At 38.9% G+C, this 26338-nt stretch overlaps 1 protein-coding gene across 2 annotated transcripts in view; it reads right to left on the reverse strand.

Moving 5' to 3' along the window:
• The window catches only part of NIBAN1 (niban apoptosis regulator 1), a 184140-nt gene that overhangs the window by 102102 nt on the left and 55700 nt on the right, over positions 1-26338 (reverse strand). The window contains exons 1-3 of one of the 2 annotated variants that reach the window (XM_061383466.1): positions 13140-13706; positions 5174-5304; positions 1248-1379 (exon numbers count right to left, since the gene is read on the reverse strand). In XM_061383466.1, coding sequence (XP_061239450.1) covers positions 1248-1379; positions 5174-5304; positions 13140-13233 — 357 coding nt within the window. In that variant the 5' untranslated portion in view covers positions 13234-13706. Of the gene's footprint in view, positions 1-1247; positions 1380-5173; positions 5305-13139; positions 13707-26338 lie in introns of those variants that run through there. The other variant, XM_061383467.1, reaches the window with a different exon arrangement.

Genomic DNA, 26338 nt, shown 5'->3' on the forward strand with positions numbered 1-26338 from the left:
TTACGCTACACTGCCTCTTCTTAAGCTTCCCTGAGAGGACGATGTAGTGGGACACATGAAATATAAAGTGATTTGTTGTAATTATCATTATTATTTGCACTGTTGATCATTTGCTTCAAAGAGCAAATCAAATGTTGAATAAACTCCTAAAATAGAGAAACCAAAGAAGCTATTTACTTAATGAAGGTTAGAAAGAGTAAGACTACTCCAGAAAGTGGTATGAGTATGCCTGGGAAGTGCATAATAAGTGCATTCTATGTTATTTCTGTTTTCCATCAGAAATGGGAAGGAAACATATTGTCAGCCTGAAGCCTCTTCCTAACGGTTTAGCATCAGAGGTGATTACTCAAGAGTATCTGTAGAGGATGTCTTGACCAGTTTTGAACTTAGAGTCAAGAAAGTAGAGTTTTAAATTGGTTACTGTCTTTAATCTATAAATAGTCACTATTCATTTCAAAGGGAACTCGAGAATCTGTTGACTGACTCTCTGAATATGAATATGGGATCTAAAAGGAATCAGTGGGATCACTCAGCCTCACACTCTAGTTTAGTGGAGGCCAGAGCTCAACTTTAGTTTTCCAAATTCTCTGCCCGGTGTTCTTTCATCTATACCACATTACCACCCTTGATGGGGAAAGACACGGGAGCCAATCAAATCTGAGGTCCTCTCAGGTGCTAGGCACTTTACATAAGTTACCTCGCTTTCTCCACATTTTACAAACAAGGAAAAGAATGAGATAAGCAGGGAAAAGCTAATGTAAAAAGTCCATAAGTATAAATGGAATAAAGTGTGTGAAATGTTCTGAATTTTTAGGAACCCATGCAAATCCAAACACAATCTTAATAAACAATTCTTCAGCGACACAGGAGGCTTAAGACTGGGAAGACGCAGAGACACAGAGCAGAGAGGGAGAGCTGTCGGAGGTGGCTGGGACAGACCTCGAAGCCCAGTGATTATAGGGAAAGGTTCCTGCACTGGTCACTCAGTAGAACCTTCCATATTCACACTCACTAGTAATTACTTGCTCAAAGTCTGTCTCGCCCACCAGACTGCAAGCATCTGTGTGCTCTACAGCAATACGCCTAGAACCTACTGTAACCCACAGTAAGGATCTGTTGACGGAAATAAATACCTGAATCCGTTAGTGCTCATTGAATCAGTCAGTCTCAAGGAATAGGGCATGCCAATCGACCCAGACAACATTTAAGAGCACTGCAAGAGCCAGCAGCAACGAGGAATGTCTTACCTCTCTGTTCTCGTAGCTTTCCACAGCAAAGTCATTTTTAACCACAACGTATCTCTCTTTCCATTTCTTTATGTCTTCAGCAAACTGTAACAGTTCTCCTTCATACAAAACAGTTCCAGGCTCGAGCGGCGGCTTAAAGAAGATGAATACAATTAACCATGACGACAAAAGAGGGCATATATCCACTGTCTATTCACAGTATTTCAAGGAATATTTTTGGAAACTATCTTGTGCTTAGATACTCGGGAAATTGTTTCCCCCACTTCTCTCCACATTTCCCATTCCTACTTCTCCTGACCAAATGCAAATATTTGTCTTCTTGATAACTTTGTGATCTGCATTCCCTCCATTATCCTCCAAGAACAGAAGCATATGGAGAAGGGATTATAGTAGCAAGGTTACGCCTTGCATATGCGTGGTACTTAATAAATTCTTCATACACTCTGTGGAAGAGAGGGAGACAGGGGGTTAGCTGTAAGTTGTGAACATCTATCCCAGCATCCTGAATATGCCTCAGGGTTAATTCCTGAAAAAAACAGGGGCGTTCACAGGCTGTTCCCCTATTTGTCAACCTTCAGTGGCTGCTCAATAGTTTGTGCTCAGGGGTTTTCCCAAATGCAAAGCTCTGGGGACCCAGGCTATAAAACTTCACCTACCTCCAAGCTCCTCAAAGAGATCATGCTTGCTCTCTGGTTAAAGAACAAGCAGGCAAGGCAGCAAACCTTCATTCTACTTCTTCAATTTAAAGGTTTTTTTTTTTTAATTTTTATTTATTTATTTTTTTATTATATATATATATTTTTATTTTAATTGGAGGCTAATTACTTTACAATATTGTATGGGTTTTGCCATACATCAACATGAATCTGCCACAGTGGATTTTCCATTAATTATGCTGGTGATTAGGGAAGTCCCCGTTAGGTTCCTAGACAGGTCTCTATTGGGCTAACTGTGTAAGGGATAATGCTCATCCTGCCTCATGTATTATCTCAAAATATAGGAATGGGCCTCTTGTCTTTCATGTGTCACTGACTTTACATAAACTATAGTGCCTCTCTTTCTGACTTACTTCACTCTGTGAAACAGGCTCTGGGTTCATCCACTTCACCAGAACTGACTCAAATTCATTCTTTCATGGAATCTATAAAAATTGATGACCCTATTTTCAGGGAAGGAATGGAGACACAGATGTAGAGAATGGACTTGCAGACACAGTGGGGGAGGGAGAGAGTGAGACGAATGGAGAAAGTAGCACCAACATATATTCACTATCATGTGTAAAGGGCATCTTCCCAACCCAGGGATCGACTGGGTCGCCTGCATTGCAGGCAGATTCTTTCCCATATGAGCCACCAGGGAAGCCCCATAAAACAGAGAGCTGGTGAGAAGTTGCTGTATAACACAGGGAGCTCAACCTGGTGCTCTGTGATGACTTAGAGAGGTGGGATGAGGGGAAGGGGAGGAGGTTCAAGATGAAGGGGATATATGAGTAATTATGGCTGATTCACATTGTTGTAAGGCAGAAACCAACACAACATTGTAAAGCAATTTTCCTCCAATTAAAACATGAATTAAGAAAGAGAAAAAACTGTAGTGCCTTTAACACAATATTGTAAGCCAACTATATCTTAATGAAAGAAAATTATAATCCCTTTAGAAATGTCTCTCCACTTTTAAGCAAAATTTACACGAAGCATACAGAAAAGATAGATACGCTCATCTTTTTAAAAATCCACTCAGGGATGGAATTTCTAAGGTAAATTTCAAGGTATTGAGACAGATGATGAAATACTCTCCTACCTGGACTCCTTAACATGTAAAAGAGGCCCTCACTCTCCTCTTTAAATGAGACTGAAACCATATATAAGCATAACTTTATAGTTGTTACGCACAGCACTTCTTCAAACTGGGCCACTTAAATCAACTGATATGCTTGTTAAAAATATGGGCTCACCCTAGATTTATTATATAAGAATCTCTGGGGATGTGGACCAGAATTTTCACTTTTATCAAACTCCCTAAATTTTTTCCATAACTGCTTTATGGCGATGACAATCAGTTATCTCTGCAAACCCATGCCACTAAATCTGTTGATCAACTCGCAGCAGTATTGAACCCATTTATCATTCGTCCTTTCTTGAAATCCCTTCTTTTATTTGTCTCAGGCACATTGTACTTCCCTGATTTTTTTTCCCCTACTCCACAGGCTATTTGTTTTCAGTCCATCTTGCTGGAATCTTCTCCTTTTTTTGATCTCCAAATGTTGAAGGGGCCAGAATTTGGTCATGGAACCTCTCCTATTCTGTTTACACTTTCCCTTGATTATGTCCCATGACTTTAATACCAGTTAGGAGCTAAGAAATCCCAAATTTCTATTCTCTAGCCTCAACCTCTCCACTGAGCTCCAAATCAGAGCATTGAACCATTTCAGTATTTCCACAGGTGCACGTCAAATAAGTATCTTAAACATAACATGGACAAAAGTGAGCTTAGGATCCCCATTCACCTCTGACTCTCCTGAATAAAAGACAAGTCCAACTGCTTATTTGCTCAGGCTGAAAGCTGTCATCACTAATTTCTCTCTTCTTCTGTTCTCTCAGATCCAACCCATCCACAAGTTCAGTCAGCTCTGACTTGGAGTCTTCTCACAACAACTTCCATCACCACCCTAGTCCAATTTGCCATCATCCTTCTCTTGGACTGCTACAGTGTCTTTCTTGCCAGTTTCCAGTTCCCTCTCATGTCCCGCCCTGTATTCTATTCTCTAGAGAAAACCCAGAGAGATCACTTAAAATTATAAGTTACTCTGTATTCCATACCCTCCAATAACTTTACATCACACTTAAAATAAAAACCCTTATTGTGGTCTATGGTCCTATATGATCTGGCTTCTATTAGTCACTCTGTATTCCTTTTTCAACTCTCCTCCCTTGCTCACATGGCTCTCAAGACACCAGCCTTCCTGCTGTGCTTTTAACTGCAGCAAAATCTTTGCAACTTTGTTCCATGTGCTTGGAGCACTTTTTCCACAGATACTCACACAGCCTATTCTTTTATTTCACTCTAGTTTCTGCTCAAATGTCATCTCCACAAAAGGCTTCTCCGAAATATTCATGACTCCTGCTTTGTTTTACTTGATAGCATTTCTTATTACCTAATATCACCTGATATTCATTTATTTATTTATTGTCTTTCTTATATTTGAATATTAACAGGAAAGCATAAAATCTGTCTTGTTCTCCAGTACTTAGGATAGGGTCTGGCAAGCAAGCATGCATGCTAAGTTGCTTCAGTCATGTCTGACTCTTTGCAACCCTATGGACTGTAGCCTGCCAGGCTCTTCTGTCCATGAGATTCTCCAGGCAAAAATACTGAAGTGAGCTGCCATGCCCTCCACCAGGGCATCTTCCCAAACCCATGTCTCTTGTCTCCTGCATTGGCAGGCAGGCTCTTTACCACTAGTGCCACCTCGGAAGCCTCAGGGCCTGGCACATAGTATTAATAAATATTTGTTTAGACTGTGGATAATTATTATAATGGAGCAAAGGAGAAAGAATAAACTACAGTTTAGAAGATAAAAATCACATTTGATCAATGACCAAAATAAAAATGCCAGAAGTATGAGGCATTGAAATTATGACTTTTTTTGTACTGAACTTCATTAGAGCAAGTCAGATTTCCTGACATCAAAGCATCAGTGTGGAAAAAGATGATAAAATTGAAATCATGCTTGTTTTCTTTTTTATATGGATTGCACCATCAACAAGAAATCATATGTTCTAACTTCCGGGCAAATAGTTTTTTGAGCATGATTTGAGAACAGATTTTTTAAGCTGTCACACCAATTATTGTTTATTTCAGAAACATCATGAGCTATAAACCATTCTTAGTGGGAGAAATATGGAAACCAAATGTCCATGGGTTACCTTGGTCTTCAAAAATTGTGATGTTAAATCTCTTTGCTGCTCTACTTCACTGCGTACATGGTTGCAGAAAGCCACAGAGTACTGGCGACTGTAGTAGGGACTGAAGTTTTTGATGGCTGCCTCAGTTTTCCCTGAAAAAATGTGAAAATCAGAATTTAGAAATGTATCATCTGTTAGAGAATAGACACATATCTCCATAATTCTATAAATACCCCCTCAAGGTTCCCCACACCTCTGCTTTCTAGGGATTTGTTATTTTCCCACAGTGCCTGAGAACTTGGATACCTTTATCAATTCCTCCCTTCTGGCATCACCCTGAGTGACTTCAAGGTCCCCGAGGACCATCTATCCAGTAACCAACTTGCTCCACTTTATATCAACAGCCCATTGTCATGACCATAAACTCAACCATCCTCCCAGTTCTTCTACAACGGCCATTCTACCTCACCCTGTTCTCCCCTTCACCTTGCTCTTCATTATCCTCTACTTGAAGTCATTCAACATCTTCTGCACAGCAATACCACAGTCCCAGGCTCCAACATTTCAGCTCTGGACACACATCACTCCATTTCTTTACCCCCCAGATCCTGAGGCTCCACTTCTAGTCCTGTGGATCCATAGCCCTGGATAAAATCAACAAACTATTTCTTCTAGTTTTGCCCCTATATCTCTGGTCTAAAAGTTTTTTTGTGATTTAAAGAATTATATAATTACCACGGGGAAACTTTTGGCTTAGGAATCTTGAGACCTGAATTCTGGTCCCAATTCTAGAAGACAGAGAAGTGAACCAGCTGTATGACCGTGGGTGTCACTCATTCTCTCTGGGCTCCAGTGTCCTAACTATAAAAGAAGGTGCTCACTAGTCCACACTTTCCTTGGAATCTACGTGACAGTGAAATATAACCATGGAAGTACAGTTGTCTGACAACTAAGACTGATAACTACAATATGATCTCTCAGCACCAAAAGAAAATAAAGCTGAAGATTAATCATGTCGGGGGCCAGGGTGGGGGAGGTTGAGGACTGGAGATGGAGGGAGAGGGAGAGTTAGGCACTGGAATGCTCTTGAGCTTTTCCAACCTGGGCAACCAAACTGCAGGAAAGGAGAAGGAAAAATAGGGGAGGAAGGGCAAAGGAGCATTCTGAAGCAGATGAGAAATCCTCACAAGCTTTCAAGCACTTCCCACTGAGAACAGAAATAAATACAGGTCCCACTGACTGTGCTTACCAGCTGTTAGTCCTTGTAATGAAATGCTAGTTTGAGAAAAGTAAATCTGATATAATATTCCAAAATATTTTAAAAGGCTTTCATGTGAACCTGGCATAGTTTTTGTTTTCGAATTTGATATTATAGTCAACAGAGAAATAGTAAAACATACAGGCAACATTTGTTTAGAGCTATTATGCATGTAAAATTTCAAAACTAAATGAAGGGTTATAACCACGTAGATAAAGATACTCAATATGAGAACTATGAATCCACACTTGCCAACTTCTACGCCTGTGGAATCACTGCCCCAAACACCCACAAGTGTATGAGTTGCTGTTGTTCAGTCACTCAGTCATGTCCAACTCTGTGACCCCATGACGGCAGCACGCTAGACTTCCCTGTCCTTCACCATCTCCCGGAGCTTGCTCAAACTCATCCTCTCTATATGGAAAGGCCTTCTGTAGCCCAGGCATTTAGGTCTCATAATATATATGAGGTAAAGGGGAATTCTCACTTATTCCCTCAATAAAATGACATTTTCTGGTTGTATTCATGAGCTTTAATAATTACTACTTGAGTTGGTGATAGACAGGGAGGCCTGGCGTGCTGCGATTCATGGGGTTGCAAAGAGTCAGACACGACTGAGCGACTGATCTGATCTGATCTGAAGGTGCTTTGAGACCTACTAATAATAGGTTCTGTAGAAATGCAAATAAAAGCTCCTATAATTTCAATCAGGCATGCTTTTCCTTGCTCTGTGAGTTTATGGTATTACTATTAATCAGTATTTGCATAATACTCTCATATGCTCAGGCTTTTAAGTATCTAATTGGTCACTATTTTATTAGCTTTTATGCAGTGCATAAGAAGGAAAATTCTATCTACTTGTCTATAATTTCCTTGTATAGGCGTGGGGCATCTTTGAGAATTCACACAATGAGGATGTCTCACTGAAACATATAAATGAATAACAAAAGCTGCCCATTAGGTCCACGTAACCACTGTTTAGTCTAGCAGAACAGCTGGTTAATTTCTGATGCGAATTTTTGTACACTTGCAAGCACTTGGATTTAAATAAAAGGAGATGGATGTCATTGTATGATGAGTTCTACAGAACCTTGAAACCTGATATCCTGCCACATCACCAAACCTCCCTCAAGGATGTTCTGTTTCTACTGAGATGCTGCAATGCCTCTGCTCCCTTCCAACAGGAGAAAAACGCTTCTGCAACTTGAATCTCTGCATATGGTGCAATCCACACAGCAGTGACCAAGGAGGGAGTACTCATAAAAAAGGATCACAGGTTTCGAGGGTAATTAACCTATTGACTGTCTCCACATGTGAACAAAACAGCTAATAACATCACAAATTCTAGAAGGAAAATAACTTAAAAGATATTCCCAAAATGTATCTAGATTTTAGATTCAGCAGATCTAAACCCAAATAAAAGAATGCCTGGTGTAGGGATCTTGACAATTTGAGAAAAGCCTAGAGTTGGGGCAAAATAACACTGTAGTTAGGAGGATGGATTCTGGAGTTAGATAAGGGATGAATCGCATCTCTGCTACTTACGAGTAGTAAGACTTCACACCAGTTTCTTCCCCATATAAAATGAAGCCAGTAAGAGTAGCATTCTCATGAATTAAGGTGTTATATTACTCAACCATTAAACATGAAATATTGCCATTTGTAAGAATGCGTCTGGAGCTAGAGAATATCATGCTTAGTGAAATGTCAGGCTGACAAATACTCTATGATACCACTTATATGTGGAATCTAAAAAGTAACACAGATGAATGTAAATGCAAAACAGAAATAGACTCATAGATATAAAACACAAGCTTGTGGTTGTCAAAGGGGAGAGGGAAAGGGAAATGACAAATTAGGGGTATGGAATTAATAGATACAAACCACTATATGTAAAATAGATAAGCAACAAGGATATACTGTATAACAGAGTGAATTATACCCATTATCTTATAATAACCTATAATGGAATATAATCTGCAAAAATACTGAATCACTTTACTGCACACCTGAAACTAATACAGCATTGTAAATCAACTACACTTCAATTTAAAAACAAGAATAACAGTCTCACAGTGTGGTCATAACTACATGAAATAACTCAGTAAAGTGCTCAGCACTGCATCTGGCACATAGAAAGTGCTCAGTAATCCCTAGTAATTAAACTGATGAAGAACTCAAGCTAACCACCCAGGGAAGGTCCTTAAGCTGAACCAAGGAATGAAGAAGTCAAAAGCAAGTTGTCTACTGTTAACTCTTTAACTAGGACCTGCCCTGTTGCTTACAAAACCACTATCCTACTCACTGAAAGCTCAGGACAAACATAACCTACATTTTCACAGATGTTTCAGGAATGCTTACTAGCATGTAAGAGGCTCTCAGTGCAACCTGAATTAAAACCAACTAAATCAAACATTAGCCTTAATGAGCCAAAGTGAAAAGGCAAGTTAGTATATGTATTACATTGAGTTCCCCACTCTGAGCCTAAATTTTTAAAATGGAAATATAGTTTGTTTACAATGTCAATTACTGCTGTACAGAAAAGTGATTCAGTTATGCATATACTGTTGTTGGGCTGTTCAGTCACTAAGTCATGTCCAACTTTTTGCAACCTCATGGACTGCAGCATGCCAGGCTTCCCAGTCCTTCACTATCTTCCGGAGTTTGCTCAAATTCATGTTCATTGAGTCACTAACGCTATCTAGCCATCTCATCCTCTGCCACCTTCTTCACCTTTTGCCTTCAATCTTTCCCAGCATCAGGGTCTTTCCCAATGAGCTGGCTCTTGACATCAGGTGGCCACAGCATTGGAGCTTCAACTTCAGCATCAGTCCTTTCAGTGAATGTTCAGGACTGATTTCACTTAGGACTGACCAGTGTGATCTCCTTCCTGTCCAAGGGACTCTCAAGAGTCCTCTCCATCACCACAACTGGAAAGCATCAATTCTTTGGTGCTCAGCCTTCTTTATGTCCAACTCTCACTTCTGTACATGACTACTGGAAAAACCATAGCTCTGACTATATGGGCCTTTGTCGGCAAAGTGATGTCTTTGTTTTTTAATACACTGCCTAGGATTGTCATAGCTTTCCTTCCAAGGAGCATCTTTTAATTTCGTGGCTGCATACATTCTTTTTATTATTCTTTTCCATTATGGTTTATCATAGGATATTGAACATAGTTCTCTATGCCATACAGTAGGACCTTACAGTTTATTCATTCCATATATAAAAGCCTACATCTATTAACCCCGACCTCCCACTCCATCCCTTTCCCAAGCACCTTCCCCTTGGCAACCACCAATCAGTACTCTATGTCTGTGATTCTGCTTCTGTTTCATAAATAGGCTCACTTGTCTTATTTTAGATTTCACATACAAGTGATATTGTATGCTATTGTCTTCCTCTTTCTGATTTATTTCACCTAGCATGATAATCTCTAGGTCCATCCATTTTGCAGCAAATGACCTTATTTCATTCTTTTTAATGGCTGAGTAATACTCCATCGTATAGCCGTACTGTATTTTTACCCATTCATCTGTCAATGGACCCACAGTGGCTACACTAACTTATATTCCCACCAACAGTATATAGGAGGTCTCTCTTTCTCTCCACATCCTCTCAAGCATTTGTTATTTGTAGACTGTTTAACCATGGTCATTCTGACTGGTGTGAGGTGGTACCTGTTTGTAGTTTTGATTTGCATTTCTCTAATAATTAGAGAAATGTTGAGTATCTTCATGTGTCTATTGGCCATCTGTACATCTTCTTTAGAGAAATGCTTATTTAGGTCTTCTGCCCATTTTGGGGTAGGACTGTCTGTTTTCTCATTGTTGAATTGTATGAGCTATTTGTATATTTTGGAAATTAAACACTTGTCAGTCGCATCATTTGAAATATTTTCTCCCATTCTGTCAGTTGTCTTTTTGCTTTGTTTATGGTTTCCTTTGCTGTGCAAAGGTTTGCAACTTTGATTAGGTCCCATTTGTTTATTTTTGTTTTTATTTGTATTGCTTTGGGGCTTCCCAAGTGGCACAGTGGTAAAGAATCTGCCTGCCAGTGCAGGAGACTCAAGAGACACTGGTTCAATCCCTGGGTTCAGAAGATCCCCTGGAGAAGGAATTAGCAACCCACTCCAGTATTCTTGCCTAGGAAATTCACGGACATAGGAGCCTCGTGGGCTATGGTCCATGGGCTTGCAGAGTAGGACACAACTGAGCAACTGAGAGCAGTGCGGGAGACCATCCTAAGAAAACATTGGTACGATTTATGTCAGAGAATGTTTTGCCCATGTTCTCTTCTAGTAGTTTTATGGTGTCATGTCTTATGTTTAAGTCTTCAGCCATTTTGAGTTTTATTTTTGTGAATGGTGAGAGGGTGTGTTCTAACTCCATTGATTTACATGCAGCAGTCCAATTTTCCCAGCACCACCTGATGAAGAAACTGTCTTTTCCCTAGAGTATATTCTTGCCTCCTTTGTCAAAAATTAATTGACCATAGGTGTGTGGGTTTCCTTCTGGACTCTCTATTCCGCTCCATTGATTCATTTGTCTGTTTTTATTCTAAAACCACACTGTTTTGATTACTGTAGCTTAGTAGTATTTTCTGAAGTCTGGGAGGGTTATGCCTCCTGATTTGTTCTTTTTTTCCTAGGGATTGCCTTGGCAATTCTGGGTCTTTTATGGTTCCATATGAATTTTAGGATTATTTCTTCTAGTTCTGTGAAAAATGTGTGAGCCTCAATTTTGTCACTTATAAAATGGGGATTATAAGACACTCATTTTCACAGTGCTTTATAAGTATTCAATGGGATATTCTGCAGGTTAAAAAGTACCTAGAGCAGTATCAGACACTTTAGATACTCAATAAATTTTGACTATTACTACTATTATTTAATATACCACCATAAGGGCATTCAAATAAGTGGATCAGCCCACAGGCACCACATAAAATAATTTCTGCTTAACCCAGCTTGTTTCCACAGTTCTCAAGATTCTTGAGTATTGTATTACCTTCCTCTCCACCCTCTGCAATTTAGTATCATATTCTCTTGCCTAAATTGTTTTTGAAACACACTGCCAGGTATTTCTCTAAAAGGAAGTTACTCAATAATATGAAGACTAGAACCACAAAGGGCTTCTTGCACATTTTGTTATACCAGCATTTTGGTCACAGGCATATTTCTTCTAATCCTACTTAAGTATTACAGCCTGTACTGGGCCTTGGGCTGGTGCAATTTACTTGACCAGGCTGGTCTTAATACCCTTCAGGGTAATCATCACTGAAGTTAAAAGAAACCTCCACGAGAGCTCTGTCCACAACACTTAGCTTCAGTTCAACTTTGTAAAAATAAGATAAGTATCTTCTGGCTCTTTTAAAAGCATCTGAATTCATACAGGTTCAAAACTCAGCACTATTATTGATTCCTTTTCCCTTGCTCCCATATTCAGTCATCAGATCTTGTCACTTCTATTTTCATAACATTTCTTGAATCCACCTCCTTTTCCCCATCCCAACCACCACACCTTCGATCAAGTCTTTATTATATTGCAAAAAACAATGTACAAATGTCTTAATCTGCCCTATCTCAAGATCCCAGCACAGCAAAAAACAAACAGACTAAAAAACTTTTGTAGCTCTTAGTTCTAAAACAGGAACAAAGAAGTCAAAACCAGAGTGGGGCGGGGGGAAATACCACTGCTAATACATACATCCTGGAGGATTACAGGAAATAGCCAAAGCTTGATCCCTATTGCAAAGGCAAGATTCTGGGAGGTGGCCAGAATGAGTCTAGAGTCAATGGAACAGAACAGGAGAGGCTGAATCCTCTCTGGCCACCATGGTCCCATTCAAGAGAAAGCCCCGACACGAGTTGTCAAGGCCCAAATATTAAAGTAGGGAACTGTCCTTCAGAACCAAGTCTTGCCTTTAATTTTCCCAGGCAACTCTTTTGAAAGCCTTAAGGGGCACACCTCATAGTCATAGGCCATAATCCTCTGTATTCTGGCTTGACAAGTTTCATTTGACATGTTGTTGCAAGACCATGTTAATTCCTTCATAAAAACCTTCAACAGTTCCACATTGCCTAGAAGAGTAATCACCCAGACTGGCACCAAAGGCCCTGTGATCTGGCTCCAGCTCTCTTTTACTTCCCACCTCTTCTACTCAAACTAACGCTTCTCATCCCCAGTACATGGCCATGCCTTCACCCCTCCTTTCTCCCTTACTTCAAGCCCAGGTGGGAATCCCAAGCCAAGAAGAAAACTTTCTGGCTCTCCCCAGCTGGAAACACTCACCTTCTTTTGTATTCTCCCCAAAATACACCACTTTTGCTACAGCTGTTTAAATATAGCTCATCTCTCCTCCAAGTGTATACTTTTATTTGTGTACTCATTAAATATTTGTTGAATGAATGAAAGAATAGCTAAGTGAATATTTGAGTAAAGTAAATTACAGCGCATCAGAATCATGAAATCTATGCCAGTACCCTAAGAAAGGAGTAAGGTCCAGTTCTCAGTTTGACTACTTATTATTAAAAATATGTATTCTTACACAAGCTTCCTGGGTCAGGAAGGTAATGGAGTAGGAAATGGCCACCCATTCCAGTATTCTTGCCTAGGAAATCCCATGGACAGAGGAGCCTGGCAGGGCTCCATGGGATTGCAAAGAGTTGGACATGACTGAACACACACACGCATGCACACACACACACAAACACACACGTACTCTTACACAGCATGCAATCCATGAGGGGTCCTCGGTTAGCCAGTAGCAACCTTTTCCAGTTGTTGGGTCTGGTCAATGGAGTAACAGAGGAAAAGGACATACCTGAAGAATTGCTGAAACAGAAAAGCAGAAGCAGGAGCACGGGGAGGGTTATGAAGATGTCAACACTGACCAGGAAAGTGTTGACGAGGAAGGTGATTAAAAAAAAGCTCAGACACGTCCCCTCCTGAAGAGGCCCGCAAGGCACTACCTGAGGAGTCTGAAGCAGCTGAGCAGTCTACATCATCTTCGTCTTGGATAAAATGACTGAAGAGAAAGATAGTGCTTATGACTTCAGTACAGATTACGCTTAAGAAATCCTGTCCTTCTGTAAGGGTTTTTTTGTTGGTGGTGGTTTTTAACATTGTGAGAAGACTGCTGAGCTGTTCTCTGTGTGTGATGTACCAGTTTGTTAACAGTATCACATAAGCTATGTAAATCTTGTAAGCATGTATATAATGATTATTGTTGTTCGGTCGCTCAGTTGTGTCCGACTCTTTGCAACCCCGTGGACACCAGGCCTGCCTGTCCCTCACTATCTCCCAGAGTTTGCCCAAGTTCACATCCATTGAGTCAGTGATGCTATCCAACCACTTATATATAATGATATATTCATTATATCAGCCACATATAATGATATATTCATTTAAAAGAATCAAGCGACTTTTAAAAACTGCACTCTCACAGCATAATTCTTTTGTTTCAAATCTGGCTCTTATGGGTTAATTCTGTTTAAGCTTTTATATCAGTTTTGTCCCTGAAATTATATATGGGGAATTACGTGAAAACAAAAGCTTTTCTTGGTTTGTGTGTTTTTCTTGACCAGTTTATAGAAATGGGAAATATACAAGGGCCTAGATAAAACTTATATGAAGTCTGAAGAGCCTGACAGATTTGTATATATTCTCATTCTAGAAGGTTCTTTATCAACATTCTAGTCTTGAAGTAGTTTATCTCAATTCTATCCTTTATCAATAGCTTTCTTCCTTGATAGATATTGTTTCTTGTGGATTATTCATAGTTCCTCCATCATTCCCAGGATCAAAACAACTATGGCATATTAAAATATCTTCTCTGAAATATTCATATTCCATCCTGTTTCAATTACTTTGAGAAAAGTAGCTCAGGAGTTACAGTAAGATACAGAAAATCCAAACATTACTTTTGCTATATCTCCTTCTTACTTTTTTTCAATTATTTTTTACATAGTTGAGATGATAACATTTTATATCTAGTTTTATTTACTTAACACTTCACCTTTGGTTTTTCCTGTATTACCCTCCCAAATCACAATTTTCAGTGTTACATTTCTATTGTTACTTGAAACAGAAAAATACAGAAATTAAAAAAAAAAAAAAAAGTTCCTGAACAAGGTGGCTGTTTCCTGGAAACTGAGGCAAATTCAGGAATGAGAAAAGGGTTAACTAGGCCTTTGGCACACTTTCGTAAGACCTGTTGAGGTTTCAAGTGAAGATTAATTTGGGAGAATGAAAAAAGTCCCTCTGAAAATAAAATATTTTTAATATTTATAAAACAGAGCATAATAAATCTATTATTTGCCCCAGAGTTTCTCAGATTATAAAAGTTTAAAATACTAATGAATTGTAACATCTGCTTTAGTTTCAGGTTTCTAAGCACCATCACTTTGCACCGTAGGGGGAAGAAATCAGAAATCCCAATTCACAATGCAAGGTGCAAAAAGCTAATTACACAGAATAATGCCCAAGGACTTTCTCTTTCTTCTAGGAAATGCCTTAGAGAACTGGGATAAATTGGATTCTCCATAACGGAACTAAATGATGTTTTATCTTTTAAGCACATTTATTATTGGAACTTGAGTGGAAGGTTTTCTTAGACTCTAATACAAAAATTCTTCACGGGCAGCGTTGATGCCAGCAGGTCCCTGTATCCTACCTGGCAGAAACTCTACTCTGAGTTAGAAATGAGACACATAGACCAACTTAAGTTCTCTGTGATTTACTTCAGTTATTCAGAAGACAAACACATATTTGCATTCTCAAGAGCTTATATTAAACATATGAGTCTTGCTAGGACCTTCCCCGGACTATGGATAGAAAGCAGATATACTTAGGAACAAGTAATAGAATAGTTTCCTCATTTCCAAAACTGACACTTATAGAAATTCTCAATTCTACTTGCCCTTGGACTGTTAAAGACTCTCACTTTTTTTTTCCAATCCCTATTCTAAAAGCAGGCACCATATCTTTAATATGGCCACAAAGCTTAGCCCATTAAGTGCATTCAATGAATCCACATGTATAAACAGATGCTGGGTAAGGGGTCAGGCACCAACACCAGTTGGTGAAGCAGAAGTGAAAGCAGTATTTTCTACAAATGATCTACTGAACTAAATGAAGGTTTCCATGTGCACTGTATACTTAGTAGAACAACACTTCAACAGGTTAGTATGAGAGAAATGAGAGGGGCTATCTATGGGAGGAAAGTGAAAGTGAAGTCGCTCAGTCATGTCTGACTCTTTGCGGCCTCATGGACTGTAGCCCACCAGGTTCCTCTGTCCATGGAATTTTTCAGGCAAGAATACTGGAGTGGGCTGCCATTTCCTTCTCCAGGGTATCTTTCTAACTCAGGGATTGAACCTGGGTCTTCTGTATTGCAGGCAGATGCTTTACCATCTGAGCCACCATGGAAGCCCTTAACACTACCATTTTAAAACTTACAATCCCCCACTACCTTACTCTATGGAAAACAAAAACCCTACTGTAGTCAGCTATTCCAGAGAATAGTTTTTGAGAACTTGTAGGATCTTAAGTCTGGTCTCCTCTTTTTTAGAGAAAGAAATCAATCACAGTGTTAGAAAAATAAATATATGCCCATACTTGTATGCACACATTTATTCTTTTTTTAATATAAATTTATTTATTTTAATTGGAGGTTAATTACTTTACAATATTGTATTGGTTTTGCCACATATCAACATGAATCCGCCACGGGTGTACACGTGTTCCCCATCCTGAACCTCCCTCCCACCTCCCTCCCCGTACCATCCCTCTGGGTCATCCCAGTGCACCAGCCCCAAGCACCCAGTATCCTGCATCAAATAGCCTGGACTGGCTATTCGTTTCTTATATGATATTATACATGTTTTAATGCCATTCTCCCAAATCATCCCACCCTCTCCCTTTCCCACAGGAGTCCAAAAGTCTGTTCTATACATCTGTGTCTCTTTTGCTGTCTCGCATACAGGGTTATTGTTACCATTTTTCTAAATTCCATATATATACATTAGTATACTGTATTGGTGTTTTTCTTTCTGGCTTACTTCACTCTGTATAATCGGCTCCAGTTTCATCCACCTCATTAGAACTGATTCAAATGTATTCTTTTTAATGGCTGAGTAATACTCCATTGTGTATATGTACCACCGCTTTCTTATCCATTCGTCTGCTGATGGACATCTAGGTTGCTTCCATGTCCTGGCTATTATAAACAGTGCTGCGATGAACATTGGGGTACACGTGTCTCTTTCCCTTCTGGTTTCCTCAGTGTGTATGCCCAGTAGTGAGATTGCTGGGTCATAAGGCAGTTCTATTTCCAGTTTTTTAAGGAATCTCCACACTGTTCTCCATAGTGGCAGTACTAGTTTGCATTCCCACTAACAGTGTAAGAGGGTTCCCTTTTCTCCACACCCTCTCCAGCATTTATTGCTTGTAGACTTTTGGATCGCAGGCATTCTGACTGGCGTGAAATGGTACCTCATAGTGGTTTTGATTTGCATTTCTCTGATAATGAGTGATGTTGAGCATCTTTTCATGTGTTTGTTAGCCATCTGTATGTCTTCTTTGGAGAAATGTCTGTTTAGTTCTTTGGCCCACTTTTTGATTGGGTCATTTATTTTTCTGGAATTGAGTTGCAGGAGTTGCTTGTATATTTTTGAGATTAGTTGTTTGTCAGTTGCTTCATTTGCTATTATTTTCTCCCATTCTGAAGGCTGTCTTTTCACCTAGCTTATAGTTTCCTTTGTTGTGCAGAAGCTTTTTAAGTTTAATTAGATCCCATTTGTTTATTTTTGCTTTTATTTCCAATATTCTGGGAGGTGGGTCATAGAGGATCCTGCTATGATTTATGTCGAAGAGTGTTTTGCGTATGTTCTCCTCTAGGAGTTTTATAGTTTCTGGTCTTACGTTTATTTCTTTAATACATTTTGAGTTTATTTTTGTGTATGGTCTTAGAAAGTGTTCTAGTCTCATTCTTTTACAAGTGGTTGACCAGTTTTCCCAGCACCACTGTTAAAGAGATTGTCTTTATCCATTGTATATTCTTACCTCCATTGTCAAAGATAAGGTGTCCATAGGTGTGTGGATTTATCTCTGGGCTTTCTATTTTGTTCCATTGATCTATATTTCTGTCTTTGTGCCAGTACCATATTGTCTTGATGGCTGGCACACATTTATTTTTAACCGTAATTAGATGAATGATAACTTTAAATTTTCTTCCATTTCATTTGGGAAAAGCGCTTGGAAATTTTCAAGATTATTTTGCCATTACTTCACAGCATGCCTCCAATTTCCTCATGACACATTTGATGAGAGTGAATCTTATTTATTTTGCCACATCTCTAAACTATCTAATCTCCCCTAAGGAAGTTGCAGATTGGCTTTTTTTTTTTTTTTTAACAAAAAGGAGAGGAAAGAGTGTGAAAAAGAATACTAAGCCAATCTGACCTAGCAACTTTTTCAGAAAGCATCATAAAATTATGAATTTAGGAAGAATACTAATATTTCACCCATTAAACAACCTTGAAGAAAATATAAAACTAAAATGCAGAAACCAAAAAAATGAAAATTCCCTTTGCTCTTTTTGAGTCTAATTATGGTTATTAATTTTATGCACATATGTTACCAGAGTCTCTCATATTATTCCCAAATCCTAAAAATAATATTTTCTTTGAGATTTCAACCATACAAATAAACACAGCATGCACATTAAAGGAAGTCAGGCCAGACTTTAACCAGGCAACAAGCTTAGGAATCACTAAGTGATTCCCCTTCCAGAAGGTTCTCTGGTATCTTGTCCAGATTCTGGGTTTTTTCCTAACTATGTCCTTTATTTTTTATTTTATTCCATTTTTCTTCTTCCTGGACAGAATGATTTTTGCCTGAAATGCCTTCTGTTACAGGTTTTACTTCTTCTCTTCAAGAATCTATGCCATTAATGTAAAAAAAGATGGTAGAAAACTATGTCTGAGACACAGATATGCTTGCGTTTTGTTAGTCTGAAAAGACAGGTAACAACAAGGAGTGGACTCTGCTAGAAAATTAAAGGTGGCATTGGTAAGTTTCAGAAAGTTCAGGAAAACTTTGCAAACTATTCAACATTTTCAACATTCATGATTTTTTGAAACTATTTACAAGGCAGATCAAGTACTCATTATGGAAAATTATTTTAGCATGCTCTTTCTTAACCTCACATGAATTTCAAAACTGCCAAAATGGTTCTGACTCCTGTCCACTTGATTCAGTCAAGCATTGGGTCCTCTGAACACAATTTTCTTGATGATAGCTCAAACACTTCCAATTTTGCTTTTTTGCCAACCTAACGATTGCCAGACAGTGTATCAGTTAATCACTAAATTTGAAAATTCTTGAGTAATGTACACCAGTGAAAAATTAACTGAAAGCTATTGCATGTGATGCTCTAAAAACAGAAACAGAAAAACTCCACCAAAAACCCCAACAGTACTATTGAGACAGCACCAGGTTATATATTTTTAGTACTAGGTTATTTAAATCATCCATTTTTATATAGGAATTGCTCTTCCATAAAGTGAGTTCTCATGGTGCTTAATAAACATGGTAAAACCTTATAAAATTAGTTCTGCTTGGAGGCCAAGCCTCACAGGTAATTCACTTGTTCTAAACTAGCTACCAAAGGGATGAAATATGACATAAAACTGTAGATAACTGAGACTACCTTTCACCCAACAAAAGGGATTTGAGTTCATCTGGACAGTAGTACAGACATGCCAAGGTCAACCATATTTCAACTTCCATATATTGATGAAAAGATCAAAGGTCACAGACTTCTAGAGGTGGATGGGATCATAACAGTCATTTCCAACCTTTTCCTATTTTCAGATCAAGAAATTAATTGACCCATGATCACAAAACTAGTAAGTAATAGCACACATGAAAATTTACAAAAATCTTTGTCAATGTTTTTAGCAGAGTTTTTCTCTCTAATAATACTACACTGATTTTTATGGAGGAATTCAAGCATTTCATTTCGACTAATGGAGGAATGTAAGTACTCTTTTGTAATAAAAACCACATTGTCATGAAGCGTTGTGAAATGATCTTAAATTGAGGTAAAAAGATGTTATGGTTAATTTTATGTGTCAGCTTTAGTGGGCTGTGAGATGTCCAGGTATATGTTCAAACATCATTCAGGAGGGTGCCTTTGAGAGTGCTTCTGGATGAGGTATTTGTAAATACTAAACTGAGTGAACTGAGTCATGAACATTGTCCTCCCCAATGTGAGTAGGCCTCATCCATTCAGTTAAAGACCTGAATAGAACAAAAAGGCTGAGTAAGAGGCAATTTCCTCCAGCCTGACGATCTTGAGCTGGGACACTTGTCTTTGCCAGCCTCTGGCCTTACATTCGGAGAAGGCAACGGCACCCCACTCCAGTACTCTTGCCTGGAAAATCCCATAGGTGGAGGAGCCTGGTAGGCTGCGGTCCATGGGGTCGCTAAGAGTCAGACACGACTGAGCGACTTCACTTTCACTTTTCACTTTCATGCATTGGAGAAGGAAATGGCAACCCACTCCAGTGTTCTTGCCTGGAGAATCCCAAGGACAGGGGAGCCTGGTGGGCTTTCGTCTATGGGGTCACACAGAGTTGGACACGACTGAAGCAACTTAGCAGCAGTAGCAGCAGGCCTTACGTCGAAACATCACCTCTTCCTGGCTCTCAAGGCTGACTTTCAGACTGGAGCTCCACCATCAGCTCTGGTTCTCTGACCTCAGACCTTGGGACCTGTCAGCCTCCAGAATCGCAGTGAGTCAAATTTCTTATTTAAAACATCTCTCCTGTCTCTCTCTCTCACTCTGACTAATATAGATATAATCAATTGAAATACATTATTGAGTCCCAGCACAATTATCAATTTATTTCATTTAATGTATATTAAACAGTTGGGTCAACATGTTAAAAGCAAAGCAAATATCTAGGGCTTCAGTGTAATGAGTTCTTAATTTATCAGTAGAATCTGCATGCCAATGTGTTTCAGAATACTCTCTGAAATACATGGAGTCTGTATTTAAAATATTCCCTTAAGTGATTTATGAAGGACAGTAAAAGCATTTGGCTCAGCTATATCCATTTGGCAGGGGTTGCCAGCCAGAAGGCAGAGATCCAGCAAAGCTCTGGGCACAGGGAAAACAAGTTGACCTTATCTGAGTACCCCTTAATCTCATTAAGGTGTTCCAATTAAGTGGTATCACCGTCTCAATTAAAGCTGCTGTCTCTGCTGGCTAATACCATACAGCTTCCTGGGAAATGCACTAATTAGGTAGATCTTCTTGTCTACTGACTAAGAATCTGTTTTGTACCAAATCAAGGTTAAAAGGTACTGCTATGGACCAAGCCCATCATCCGTAGGATATCTGAAATGTCTTCAACAAAGTTTCTCTTGTTTCTCTTGTCTCTTCTCTATTTGTTGTTATTGTTTAGTTGCGTCAGATTCTTTGCGACCCCATGGACTGTAGCCCACCAGGCTCCTCTGTCCATGGGATTTACTAGGCCTAATACTGGAGTACTCACTGGAGTATCCACTCCAGTATTCTAGCCATCTTCTTCGCCACGGGATCTTCCCAACCGGGGATCGAACCCAAGTCTCCTGCATTGCAGGTGGATTCTTTACCGACTGAGCCACCAGGGAAGGCCCTAGTATCTCTACAAGAAAGCTGTTCTTTCCTGGGATGCAGGACCTTGACTAGACACCTCATATTGTGACTATCCTAGGCAGAAGCTCTGTTCCCACTCATTAGCATGGCATAATTCTTCATTTATTAAAGTCTTCTTTAATGTTCTTTGATAATATTTTGTCACTTTTATTCATAAAGTTTTTTGCACATCTTTGTTAGATTTATTTCTAAATCCCAATTTCAAATAGACTTTTCTTGCTATTTAATGAATAGAATCTTTTTTCTCTTACATTTTCTAATTGGTTATTACTAGCTCAACTTTTATATGTTTGACCTATATCCAGGAACTTTTTTAAACTCTTAATTTATCTTTAAATTATCTTGGATTTTCTATATACTCAATCATATCTTCTGCCGAAAGTTTAAAAATTCTCATTCACACTTCACACACAGTCCACACTCTAAAGCTGATTAAATCCCAACATGAAGTCACATTTTAATTCTATGTGGGAATTAAATCAAATGAGCTATATCAGTTTAGAAAATGTTTTTATGCTCCTGTTCAACAGATCTGGAAAATATATGGATAGAGTAAATTGGGTTTGTTTGCATTTTCACCCCACCTATAATTAGTTCATTATCAAATTAAAACTCTAAGATTTGTGATTCATTAAGAGTTCATTAAATTAGTGTTATTCAGTTTGAATCCCTGTACATTTTCTCAAAACTCTTCATTTTAAAATAATTTTTGTAGCCACTGCAATGTATTCTTTTCTTAATTAAAAGATCTAGGAAAATTCAGTATTGAAAGCAGTTTCCATGGAAATAGGTATTCAATACAATAGAAATATCAATACTACAGTATACAGTGCTTTCCCCTAATTTTTCTATTTTAATAGAATAATATGATATGGGGGGCTGGCAGACAATAGATGAAAACAAAATCTGAAAGGCAGAATAACTTCAAAAAAATGGGGGTAGACGTTGTGGTGCTAATGCCAAAGCAGGCTAAAGAGTAATTGCATTTTACACTTGCAATTGGCTCTCCAATGCAATCCAACAAATAATTAGCTCCTTTTACATTTAAGGTCCTTTCCAAATTCAACAACTGTTAAAGTCAAGCAAGAGTCCATGAGGTCAAGGTGCATACGACCTAGAAAAAAGAAATGACAGGTGTTGTTGCTGTTGCTGTTGCTTAGACATTATGTCCAACTCTTGCGACGCCATGGACTGCAACCCACCATGCTCCTCTGTCCATGGGATTTCCCAGCCAAGAATACCGGAGTAGGGGCTATTTCCTTCTCCAGGAGCTGCTGCTGCTGCTAAGGAGCACCCATAGTTATATTCAAATGACTATGACATAAGGCAATGAGGAGCATTAAAAGAAAAGCATCAAAAACATGGTTTCTAGCTTCATGAAGGAGGAATATTTGATTGGACCCTTTAAGAGTTTTTAGGTTTTCAGTGAGTAGAGATGGTGAAAATTTATCAGCTACAAACTTTCCACTACCTTAGACACTATATAGAGGTGTAGGGCCTTACTGTTGTACAGCTAGATATCTCCCAAAATGAGATCCTTGAGCCTGGAGAGACCCATAGGAGGGTTTGCTCCACCCTCCTAAGTGCAGAATGTGTGATAGCAAGGTGCTGATGGAAGTGGACAGGAAGAGCTAAAGCCATGTTTCAAAGAAGTATACTAGCTCTAAGGAAATAATAAGTTAGCATCCTAAACCCTTTATGTTATTGAATTATATACCTATGTTATTAACATATACCTATATTACAGATGTGGACGTTAAAGCAGAGAAGAAATGCTTATAGTTCAGGAGAAAGTAGAAACTGAGTTGTTTTGAATCCTGCACATCTCAGAAATAGAATTCTAAGAATCAAAGGAATAATTCATGTGAAACACCTGGCAAAGTGCCTGGTACATGATAAGCCCTCAATAATTAGTAGCAAATATTTGAAGAAATGCCATTAAAAATTGTGAAATAGCTCTTCCAGCCCCTATTGGGAATCATTGGCCTTGAATGATTTCTTTATCTTTCATTCATTTTATTTTTAATTGTGTTTAATTAAATAGGTAATATTCAAGATGGGAAAGATTAAGGGCAAGAGGAAAAAGGGGGCGGTAGAGGATGAGATGGTTAGATAGCATCACTGACTCAATGGACATGAGTTTGAGCAAACTCCGGGAGGTAGCAAAGGATAAGGAAGCCTGGCGTGCTGCAGCCCATGGGGTCTCAAAGAGTCAGACATAACTTAGGAACTGAACAATGAATGACAATATTTAAGTAGTTCAAAAACAAAATAAAAAGAGGTATACTTTGAGATATATTCCTCCCACCTCATTCTTGTCCATTCCATTTCTGCCTATCTCTTAAATGCAACAACTTTTACTAGTTTCTAATACATCTTTCCTGCGCATGTATGTATGTATATATTCTTATTTTTAACAATTTATTACACAAAGGTTATAAATATGCAGTGTAGTATATTTATACACTTTTTTGAAACTTGCTTTTCATGTAACAGCATATACTGAAAACTTTTCAATACTAGTACACAGAAAGTGTCCTCATTCCTTATTCCTTTTTTAAACCTGTGCATGGGCTTTCCTGGAAGCTCAGATGGTAAAGAATCCGCCTGCAATGTGGGAGACCTGGGTTCGATCCCTGGGTTAGGAAGATCTCCTGGAGAAGGAAAAGGCTATCCACTCCAGTATTCTGGCCTGGAGAATTCCATCAACAGAGAAGCTAGGCAGGCTACAGCCCGTGGGGTCATGAAGAGTCAGACACGACTGAGCAACTAAGCACAGCACAGCGCACGGTATTCCATTATATGGATGAACCAGTTGTTTAATTTGATGCTTCCTGAAGTGTGGGCCCTAAGCCAGCCTCATCAGCATCACTTTAAAACTTGTTAGAAATGCAGATTTCAGGACCAGCCCAGACCTACTGAATCAGAAATTCTGGAGGCGGGGCTCAGCAATCTGTGTTTTGGAAAGTCCTCCAAGTAAATCTGATGCACGAGAAGTTTAGAACCACGGGTTTATTCAGTCCTCTACTGTTGATACTTAGTTTCCTCTGTCTAGTATAAGCAATGTGCTAAAGAATCATTGTATATGTGCCTTTTGTGCAAGAATGTATATCAGAGGGGGGGAGGTGGGAGGGAGGGTCAAGAGGGAGGGGATATCTGTATACCATGCCTGATTTGTGTTGATGTATGGCAGAAACCAGCATGATATTGTAAAACAATTAACCTTCAATTAGAAATAAGTAAATTTTAAAGAAAGAATGTATATTAGAAGGTACATTGTATAATCTCACAAAAGAAGAGTGGTAAATGGCAGTCATATATAACTGTGTTTCTACTTCCTTATTACTATTCAGGTGCATCATTTCTTTGCATCATTGCAGATTTTTGTTGGCCAGATGGTAACTAAGCTAACAGTTATAACATTGTTTCTACAACAAGAAAATAAAATCCAAATCATTTCCTAAATCCAAATCACTGACTTATAATTGAAGCATGTGAGTACCTGAAGCACTGTCTAGATATGAGAAGAGAAACTGTTACTTCCACTTGGCAAAAGGGAAACATTTTAAAAGGAGATTCTATCTTGGACAAGATGGACTTCTGTGGTTGACTGAATGTAGATCAGAGGTGGACTGCTCCCATGGATGCAAAGTTGACTTATTGTGCAATCCTATTAGTGGCTGTCATCTGTCCGCAGTCCCCCAGCTATGTCACCATTTGAGGTTTTACACCAAGCACTCAGAGGGCTCATTTGGTTTCAGAACCAACACCCAAAATGAGAGACTTCTGGGGTTTCAGATATCTCTGGAGAAAGCTGGCTCAGTCTCCGCACTGAGCAGATCCTCCTGAACGAGGCTGGACTTACAGTGGTCAAAAATTCTGAGACGTGTGCATCCAAATACCCATTAATTTGGTTCCATAACTTATTAGTTATATGATTGTAGGCAAGTTACTTTATCTCTGGGGCAGTCTCATTTAACAGACAATATTGCCATGATGAAGATATCCCACCTCTGCTCTATGTAGTACAGTAGCTGCTAGTCACATGAGGCTGTTGATTTACTTGAAATATGTGGCTAGTGTGACGGAGAAACTGAATAATATTTCATGACTTGTAGTTAACTTTAACAACCATGGTTAGTGACAACCATGCTGAGTAGTGTAGCTCTAGAAAACCTTCATATCTTCATCTCAAAAGGGGGATAAAAACCACCTATCTCAGTGCTTTCCTTCATCTCTCTGGTCATAGGATTCTCTTCGGCTGCCTGATTTTTTTAAAAAAATTCCATTTCCTACCTCAGACCTACTGAGTCGGAATGTACTCAAGAAAAAGCTAGAGATTTTGTACTTTCAATCACAAATCCAGCCGCTGAATTTAAGCCAGTAGAGGAAAGTTGTTTTTTTTCCCCCTCCCCTACAGTACCCAATTCAAAGCTCTCTGACATATGGTAAGACAGTGTAGTGCTTCTAGGGGTGGGGGATATTCCAGAAGGCTGAGGGCACTTTATCAGTTTTCCTTTGTTGTAATGGAAAGGAATAGATTACACAAGGTACCTAGAATAGTCAGATTCTTGAGTCAGAAAGTACATTGGGAGATGCCTGGGGCCAGGTGTTGGGGAAGGAGAATCGAGACATGGTGCTCAGTGCGAACAGAGTTTCAGTTTAGAAAGGTAAGATTCGGGAGATGAATGAGTGTGGGAGTTGCACAGCCACGTGAATGTACTTGGTGCCACTGAACTGTACGTTAAACGTATGTTTTATATTATGTAACTCTCACCACCATTTTTTTAAAGAGTAGTCACATGCAATTTTCTCTATTTAAAAAAAAAGAAAGGACTAGAACAATATAAGCCAAGGATCTCTTAATGGATTGCTTTAAGGCTGGATGATCTTGATTTTATTCGATGAGATAAATTATTTTGGAATTTGGTGGAGGAAGTTGGAATAGGGAGGTAAGAGAAAACTATCAACGTGTCATTATCACACCCAGATAATTTGAAAAACAGATGCAAAAAAGGGATGGGGAGAGAGGCAGAAAGAAAAATCTTTTATAACAAAAAGCTTCTTTAATGTCAAAGCTGTTAACTTCATGAAATAGAGAAAAGAAGGATCTCAGTAGGATTAAAAGATGGCTTTTTGGCAAATGGGTTGCATTCTAGTTCAGTCCTAGATGTGCTGCTGCTTCAAGGAGTACATTATATAACCACCACAGGGAATTC

This window comes from Bos javanicus, chromosome 16 (assembly GCF_032452875.1).
Source record: "Bos javanicus breed banteng chromosome 16, ARS-OSU_banteng_1.0, whole genome shotgun sequence".
NCBI classification, from domain to species: domain Eukaryota; kingdom Metazoa; phylum Chordata; class Mammalia; order Artiodactyla; family Bovidae; genus Bos; species Bos javanicus.